Source organism: Sardina pilchardus, chromosome 2 (assembly GCF_963854185.1).
Source record: "Sardina pilchardus chromosome 2, fSarPil1.1, whole genome shotgun sequence".
Classification (NCBI taxonomy): Eukaryota; Metazoa; Chordata; class Actinopteri; order Clupeiformes; family Clupeidae; genus Sardina; species Sardina pilchardus.
This window is the reverse complement of record NC_084995.1, coordinates 43,157,564-43,166,865: the sequence shown is the minus strand read 5'-3', so window position 1 is coordinate 43,166,865 and position 9,302 is coordinate 43,157,564. Positions and strand designations below refer to the sequence as shown.

At 44.5% G+C, this 9,302-nt stretch overlaps 1 protein-coding gene across 1 annotated transcript in view; it reads right to left on the bottom strand.

Annotated features, from left to right (window-relative positions):
• Nucleotides 1–1,296: 1,296 nt before the first annotated feature.
• Nucleotides 1,297–9,302, bottom strand: part of sh3gl2a (SH3 domain containing GRB2 like 2a, endophilin A1) — a 37,733-nt gene continuing 29,727 nt past the window's right edge. The window contains exons 4-9 of the mRNA XM_062530694.1: nucleotides 9,260–9,302; nucleotides 8,801–8,934; nucleotides 7,031–7,189; nucleotides 5,223–5,329; nucleotides 4,876–5,000; nucleotides 1,297–4,055 (exon numbers count right to left, since the gene is read on the bottom strand). The exon at nucleotides 9,260–9,302 is cut by the window's right edge and continues 101 nt beyond it. Of these exons, the coding sequence (XP_062386678.1) occupies nucleotides 3,859–4,055; nucleotides 4,876–5,000; nucleotides 5,223–5,329; nucleotides 7,031–7,189; nucleotides 8,801–8,934; nucleotides 9,260–9,302 (765 nt within the window). The 3' untranslated portion in view covers nucleotides 1,297–3,858. The remainder of the gene's footprint in view (nucleotides 4,056–4,875; nucleotides 5,001–5,222; nucleotides 5,330–7,030; nucleotides 7,190–8,800; nucleotides 8,935–9,259) is intronic.

Sequence of the window (9,302 nt, the reverse complement as noted above, 5' to 3'; positions counted from 1 at the left end):
TAGCCATTGCACCCCAACATATAATAAATCATGTTTGTTGGCTGTTGGGAGGTGTACCACCCTTACTCATTGCCACTTATTTTGGCCTAGTTCAAACTAGTGAATGATGTCAATTAAAAAATCTAGCTCTTCACTGACTAATATCTTGTAATTAAAAAGATGTGGTGTACATCCAGGTCGATTCTCCGTATTTTGTATTGTTTTGAAACATAATGATGTGATACCCATGAAGAAACCAGTATATATGATATGTATGGATGGATATGTATTTACAGTATATACAGTATATTTATCTATATATATATATATATATATATATATATATATATATATATATATATATCTATATATACTGTGTATATGCCCAAATGCCCAATACCGGTTTAACAAATATTTTTTTATTCAGAAATATCCTCCCTGTGGTGCATGTTTATTTCTGAATATCTCTGAATATAAAAATATTTGCTATACCGGTATTGGGCATTTGCAGCAAATGTTGAAGCAAAGTGTTCAAAGTACTAGTTTTTTTTCTGACTACACGTCTTATTAACCATATTCTACATTTTTATGATTTTTATGTTTTATAATGAATAAAAATATGTATGAAATCAGCAAATGCTGACAGCAGTTTGACTTCAGCTCTTACTGTATGTTGTCAACATATGAACAGCCTAATAAGCCTTGTGTAACAAACTGTAATAAAGTTTAGTTCATCGCTTTGCCAGTAAAGGCTGTAGATTCTACTGCTTTCAGTGAAAACACTCTCTCAGAATTGGTAAGGTAAGTAACATGGATATCTGTGTAATTTCATATTATCGCATCAACAAATATAAACATAATGTGCAGTACATGTTTCAGGGTGTTTTTTTTTAAATGTTGATAGACCATACATAATCCCAAGTCTGAGACCCAAATTCATTCAAACAACATTTTTAAGTGAATCTCTGGATGTTGTAATAATAAGGGATTTATCTATAATCTGTAATAATTCATACATGTAATTCTAACGATAAATGTAAGCTTGTTAAATTTAATTCTTTACGCTAAAAACCAAAGAAGATCTCACCTGACATGCACGTACACACGCACATGCACACGCAGCACACGCACACGCACACGCACACACACACACACAGCAGTAGCGTCTCCTCATCACCTCTCCCTGGAGCACTCACCACACACACCACATCACAGCAGCAGCATCTAGTGGCTGAAGCACTCATGACACTGTTCTAAAGACAGAGCAAGAGCAAACACAACCCCTACACCCCCCAAAAAAGCCAAAAGGATGCCATCAACTGTGTCTTGGTATTTATTTAAGTTACATCGAAATTACTTTAGTTGTTTTTACACATCAAGCATGTCACCCAATTCAGGAAGGAAATCAAAAGAAAAAAGAAAAAGAAGATTCCAAAGACAACAAATGTTTGCAGTTCAACAAACCCCTTCCTTTAACATTTTACTAAACATACGGAGTGTGTGTGTGTATATAGATTTATATATTTATTAATTTATATCTATACCCATATACTGTACTTTTGTCACTGTTACAAAAATAAGATACAATACTGTAAATGCGTGACTAACATACACACACGAGGAAAACAAAGCACAGTAAAGCTGTCCTCATTGAGGGCAAAGATACAATTTGTTAAAAAAAAGAATAAATAATAATGGACATTAATGCTTCTTTTAGAAAATGGAAGTACCCAGCCAGTGAAAGCTATCCCAGGACATTCGGCCAAACATTGTGCTTTTTGAAACACTGAAAATCAAAATGATGGGTTGAAGTTGGGGGCTATTTGGGTTGGTTGAACGGCATGCCTACTCCACCTCAGCATTTGCAGTCACACTCCTCAGTCCTTTACACTTCACGCTCTCCTTTTCAAAGACACATTTGTGAGAATTACAATGAAACACAACAAAAAAGCACTGACACATTAAAAATGTACCCATAAAATATACTGTATATATTTATAAACATTTACCCCATGGTGACACAGTCAAGGACACCTCACCCACACACACATCTTGGTCATGCTGTATGTAGCATTTTTAATTCAAAAGTGATTGATATTACTGGCTCAGTTACATGCATTTCCCAGACCTGTATATATTAGTTATTCCTGCCTTCGTCAAATGCCTCCTGGTTTGCCACCGAGATTCATCTGTAGAGAACAAACGCAAGCCCTGTCATCTCTGACACAGACCCAGTGATCTGAGAATGAAGCGTGCTCATAGGCTAACGGCCCATTTCCTGCGAGGATGGAACTGTGTTATGGTTGCAGCATTTTGCGTGCTCTTTCCACATAGCGATGCACAAACCCCAAGTGTGAAGAGGTGCTGGCCTTTACAGGTTGTAGCTCACCGACACAGTGACAGAATGAGAGTTTTGGAGGTGGGTCATCTGTTGATGTTTAAACGTTTAAAAGTTTTGCTGTGGCATGACACATGATGTCATCTTTATGTTTGCGCCAGGATCAAAACGCTCTAGTGATCTACCGGGGCATCAGCTTATTGTGAGAGGAAAAAAACAAACAAACAAAAAATTGGTTTATTTTGCAGATTCTACTATGAAACTACACAAGTGATCTGGGATCTGAGAGAAAACCTGGATCAGCAAAGAAGCTCAAGATAATACAGTATGTTGACTCTGAAAACACAATATTTTCTCTACTGGTTATAGCACAACACAAATACCATTTCTACACTTATTGTGACATCTTTAAGATAGAACACTGATTGATTTTTATATATTTTTTCATATATTTTGCATGTTTTGTAGGAAAGTAAGTTTCAAGTTTTGCTTACGTCACTCAAACAGACTCCACATGATCTTGAATTTGTTTCTATAGATATTTAATCACCAATCGTATAGCTACTGGATCTGACAAACAGATGAACTGTTGGCATGGAATGAAACTACAACAGTGTCCGTTCGGAGACGTCATGGAGACACCGTACTGCCAGGGACCATGTATTTATCTCAGACAATTGATCTTGCTGGCCAGCTTGGGTGCAGCACTGTCTACTTCCCGCACCTCAAATGTGTCTGGTGGTGAATACAATGTAAATGAGGAGAGTGACAGACACAAGCGGATGAACAACGCAGTGACACTAACGCGTGTGAAACGCTTACGCCTGTTTCCTCCTGAATCTGAAGCATGCAAGAGGCTACCATTCTAAACTATAATTGTCTCTATTTTAAGCTCAGTGCTTGACCAAATCAGCTGGAAAAAGCCAGTGAAGTAAAACATGCCTAAACTATAGTGTAGTGTTAGTAAAACCAAGTAAGCGTGGGGAGCAGAACTAGTTGCGTTCTATACACTAGCAGAGAAGGATTCACAAGGTGCAGAGAGAGAGAGCAGATTCCATTTTGACATTGCCATAGAAACAGGCAAACAAAGCCAAACAAAGCCAGGAGAGACAGGGACGGTCACTGCAGACGTTACACTCATGAGACCCAACCAAATCTCATCCCCCTCCTCCTCCAGACAAAACAAAACGAAAGAAAACAAACAAACAAAGCCCAAAGAAAGCTAGTATGGTCTGGACTCGATGATCATGTATAGAACAGCAAGCAAAACATCATCCTCACTGCTTTGTCTTCGGAAACTCTTCATATTGTCCTTATTCTGCACTTGATGGCATGGCGCTTTGCTGCGGCAGCTGTTTTTTTTTTTTGTTCTTTTTTTCCCGTATTTTTTTTTCTTCATTTTGGTGGCGTTGTTTGTCGTCTTTGTCATCCTCTTCTCCTTCTGTGGGAGAAGGGGTCACCAGAGATGGTTTTGGTCAGCAGGAGCGAGGGGCAGCGGGGAGAGGCGAGAGGTGGCGCGGCGCGGCGGGGCGGGGCGGGGCTTATTGAGGCAGCGCCACCAGCACATCCACGTAGTTGACCGGGAAGAAGCCCGAGCGGCCCTGGACCATGCCCTCGTACCAGTTGTCGTCAATCTTGTTGGTCAGGGTGATGATGTCACCCTCTTTGAAGCCCAGCTCCCCCTCGTTCTCCGGGTCGAAGTCATACAGGGCCCGACAGCAAGGCTGATCCATAGGAGCTGGGACACAAGCACACAAGTAGAACGGTCATTACAAAGCCCAGAAAATGGGAACTCACCATAGACAGGGCTTAATTAGCCCTTTTCACGTGATGTCAGACGAAGCGTTGCTGGGTATCCTCCGGCATGTCCAGCCGCCAAATACTACAGAAGAAGAAGAAGAAGTATTCATGGGTTTCATCAGGTCCCTTTCCACAGGTGTATACAATCAAGCACCTTGATTATCAATGCAGACTGCATGGTGCTTGATTGTATACACCTGTGGAAAGGGACCTGATGAAACCCATGAATACTTCTTCTTCTTCTTCTATAGTATTTGGCGGCTGGACATGCCGGAGGATACCCAGCAACGCTTCGTCTGACATCACCGTGAAAAGGGCTAATCGGAGGGGTGGGATAAACGGTTATCTTTCAAATTCCCTCTCCACGCAATAGGATGTTTTCAAGTGGCAGGATGCTTAACGGTCGCAACTTCTGGCCGCAGCTCAGTTGTCATTGCGTTAAGCCCGCCTACCGACTCTACACACGATGTGATTGCCCGATAGAAAGCTCCCAAGTCAATGGAGAGATGCTGGCCTACCCTGGCAGCAAATTAGATTTGCTGCTGCTAGAGGCGTCTAGATTTCTAGGCTATAACAGTTCATGGCGGCTGGAAAAATCAGCCTATTCATGGGTGTCATCAGGTCCCTTTCCACAGGTGTGTTAATCATCAAGCACCATGCAGTCTGCATTGATAATTAAGGTGCTTGATTTTCTGCACCTGCGGAAAGGGGCCTTGATGAAACCCATGAATCGGCCTACTTGCGACTGAAGTCCTCACCTGGAGACCTGGAGGGGCCGCTGTGACCGATGCCTCCGTTGTGATTCTCACTGGGAGTGAAGTCCATGGAGGTGCGAGGCTTGGGCACAAACTCTTTCCTGGGCTTGTTAGAGGCCTCCCTTATTCTAGAGCACAGGCAGAGGAGCAGGTCATGTGGTCAAGACATCAGAAGATAGTACATGTTGCAAGATGCTTAGAACTCACACTCTGTCCACGGACATCTATTTGTGTGCACATAATGTCCAGCAGCACATATTTCACATAAAACATATAAGAATATATTATTAACTGTTCGGTCCACACACATTCTGTTGTGGTGGTGCTGGAACGTGTGAGATGCCACTGACCTTTCGTCCATCTTGCTGGAGAGTCGCTCCAGGATCTCGGTGGACTGTCTATGGTAGTCCACCTGTGCCTGCACCAGTGCGGCAAGCTGGCTCACCTGTTCGATCTGCTGAGCAAACACAAGAGGCGCAGGGACGACTGTTACGTACAGCCGGCAAGACAGCAATGCCCTGGGAAGGCTCCTCAACACCAACACTGACCCTTGGAGGGCTCCTCAACACCTACAGTACACCCACCCAACACAGTGCCCTGGGAAGGCTCCTCAACACCTACAGTACACCCACCCAACACAGTGCCCTGGGAGTGCTCCTCAACACCTACACCCACCCAACACAGACCCTGCCCTGGGAGGGCTCCTCAACACCCACACCCACCCAACACAGTGCCCTGGGAAGGCTCCTCAACACCTACACCCACCCAACACAGACCCTGCCCTGGGAGGGCTCCTCAACACCTACACCCACCCAACACAGTGCCCTTGGAGGGCTCCTCAACACCCACACCCACCCAACACAGTGCCCTGGGAGGGCTCCTCAACACCTACACCCACCCAACACAGTGCCCTGGGAGGGCTCCTCAACACCTACAGTACACCCACCCAACACAGTGCCCTGGGAGGGCTCCTCAACACCTACAGTACACCCACCCAACACAGTGCCCTGGGAGGGCTCCTCAACACCCACACCCACCCAACACAGTGCCCTGGGAAGGCTCCTCAACACCTACACCCACCCAACACAGACCCTGCCCTGGGAGGGCTCCTCAACACCTACACCCACCCAACACAGTGCCCTGGGAAGGCTCCTCAACACCTACACCCACCCAACACAGTGCCCTGGGAGGGCTCCTCAACACCTACACCCACCCAACACATACCCTGCCCTGGGAGGGCTCCTCAACACCCACACCCACCCAACACAGTGCCCTGGGAAGGCTCCTCAACACCTACACCCACCCAACACAGACCCTGCCCTGGGAGGGCTCCTCAACACCCACACCCACCCAACACAGTGCCCTGGGAGGGCTCCTCAACACCCACACCCACCCAACACAGTGCCCTGGGAGTGCTCCTCAACACCTACACCCACCCAACACATACCCTGCACTGGGAGGGCTCCTCAACACCTACACCCACCCAACACAGACCCTGCACTGAGTCACCGTCCTGACATGTCAGCAGATGAGCACATGGGCCAGATGCCAAACCAGTGGCTACTGTTCTCTGGATCAAGCAGCTGAGATGAGCATTATGCTGATGACTTTGTCCTTATTGGGACGCCATCTTACAGTTGATACAAAGTTAAAGAACATTCTACTCAAAATGTCTCCCAAGTGTTTTGGGAAGAAAATGTGCCAACTTTTTTACAGGTCTCCCATCAAGAGGCTAAAAATGAGACAGGTGTATGTTCAGCAACACGGATTGAAAGGGATAGTCAAGGTAACGAGAGACGACCACGACTGAGGAGAGGCTGAAGAAGACAGAACAGATAGGATGTTACAACACCATTGCTGGACTGGGGGCACTGCTGGAGGTGTAAATGTAAATGACAATATTACCATGGGCTGCCATGAGGGTGTGATGGTGAGAGAAAAACAGAGAGAGAATAACCAACACACACAGACACACACAAATGGACACATGCAATGCGATCGATGGGAAGACCCTCTTGGAGCCCGACATGGAACACACATGTAAGGGGGGCCTGGGCAGGGGTATAATGGACAGGGTATAGTGGACAGGGTATAATGGACAGGGTATAATGGACAGGGTATAATGGACAGGGTATTATGGGATATAATGACTCCTTACATCACTCTCAAGCAGATTAAACATGCTCAGCTCGGCAATCTCTTTGGTGTCGTCAAACTTCTCCAGCGCACTCTTGATCTCGTCGTCGGTGACTTTGCCCTGGCGCTTCTTCTTGTAGTCGAAGTCCAGGCGCCGGCCCTCCAGCTTCTTTAGGTGGTGCTGGAGGAGGGAAGACAGGAGGAGACACACACACACACACACACACACACACACAGAGCAGAGAGCAGTTTGGGAAGTTAGGGCCAATTCACGCAGAGAGGGAGTGATTCTGGACTAATCAGCTCCGTAGGTGTCCCATTGGGGGAGGCTATTTAGCGACGTTCTATCAACAAACCTCATGGAGATGAACTGAGTTACAATTCATTTGGTCAATTCATAGAGCTAACACAATTTGAGACTGTTCTGCTCTAATCGTTAGGAAATGATGCAAAAGCAATTTGAGCACATCAAACAGAGCCCTCCAGTAGAGGCTTCAGCACACTGAGAGAGGAGCTACAGAAGATTAAGCATGGCAATAGCTTTGCTGCTTCAATTAGACATTTAGAAAATGAAGGATAAGATAGATTGCTTGACAGGTTCTCTAAATATTTGCCTTGGACAGCATAAATGGTTTGATTATTAAATCAAAATGTTGACTCAACTAGAATTCACTTAAACTTCTATTTTAGAATGACACACCTACAAATACATACTGTATGTAATGAGGACAAAATGCTTTAGGCCCCTAGCCCATTCTTTGTATTACAATAACAAGAGCTTCATAAAATACCCAGTCAGTAAGCTGGCTTTCTACCATCAACTATTATTGTCTTCAGTGAACATGAATTCCCTCCCAATGAGCAACAACAAAAACAAACATATAAATAGAGTGAGTATGTGACCTAGGTTAAAATAACCTTAAATTAAGAACAGAAATTATTTTGGAGACCACTATTTCAAAACTGAGTGACATATACCACAGATCACCCTTCACTGTGAGATTGGAGTCTATTGTCTAATAGAGGATTTCTTCTGCTCCAAATGCTATGAGATGAGCATTGATTGGGCAGAGTGCTGTGCGGCAGAGTGGCTAGTGGCTCCACTTACTGTTTATTAACTCAAAGCATGAGAGCCAGTGCTGCCTCCAGGTTCTGATATTGACCTGGCGCTGGAGTGATGGTGAGTCATTATGCAAATCACGGCTCTTTTAGATGCACGTCTGTAAGATGGAAACTCCAAGTGCATTTGATCTCCCTCCTTCAATAATGTTGTTTCTTGGAAGGATGATTTTATAACCTTCATGGAAACCTTCAGGGTAGATTTTTATAACCGCCATATCTTAGCTCTGCTCTGCATGGTACATGGCTGGACATATGAATGTTTTAGAATCTCCTCTCGGATCCAATGTCACCCCAAAATCAGAGGTGTATCAGGTGCGACTGCTAAATGATATTTTAATGACGTCGTCCATTCAACCACAACACTGATCAGGGGCTCCATCACCTGCATGAAGGCAATAATCTGCCATCTTGAAAGAAACCAGAGGAACTAAAAAGCATAGTATGGGATTCCACACCAATACACTTCTTTTGTCAAATTCAGTGCTCATGGTTCTTTAATCTATAATCTGTAACCTATAATCTATAAAAACCCCTCTTGGTATCTGTGGGCTTTGAAGATGGGAAACAACTGAGGTGGCTGAAGCAGAGCCATGCTATATTCCAACCAATCAACACATTGCTTGTAGAGCCAGTACCAGCCATGTTGCCCAGCCCAGCCACAGTCTCTCACCGCTATCTCCTTCAGGTCTTTGTCATGGAGGTTCTGCAGGGGGTCAATGAAGCTCTGCTTGACCTCTATGTCCAGAGCGTCCTTCACCTCTCCCAGTTCACGCATGGCCTCTCCCACGTCCAGGAGAGCAAGGCCTTCACACACACAAACACAAAAATACCATAATTAGCTCTGGGAGTGCTGGGGCACTGAAGCATTCTCTCTGCATCAGCATACAATTGATTGCATTTGTCATTTTAACATTAAAATACAATATCTTACATCTGAACTTAAAAAGATTGCAATTGAGTATATCGATAATGAAATGCCTTCTAAGAAAAATACTAAAAACTGTATGAATAACTTAGTGTGGTAAACTGATGATCATCTAATAGCTACTGTATCTTCAAAGTGTCACCCCAGTGCCTAGACCCAACAGCATAATGGTGGTGACTGAGTGTATTAGAACAGTGACAGTACCAAAGTTGGATTCCTCGCCAAGCTCCCGGCCAAACTTCTGCAT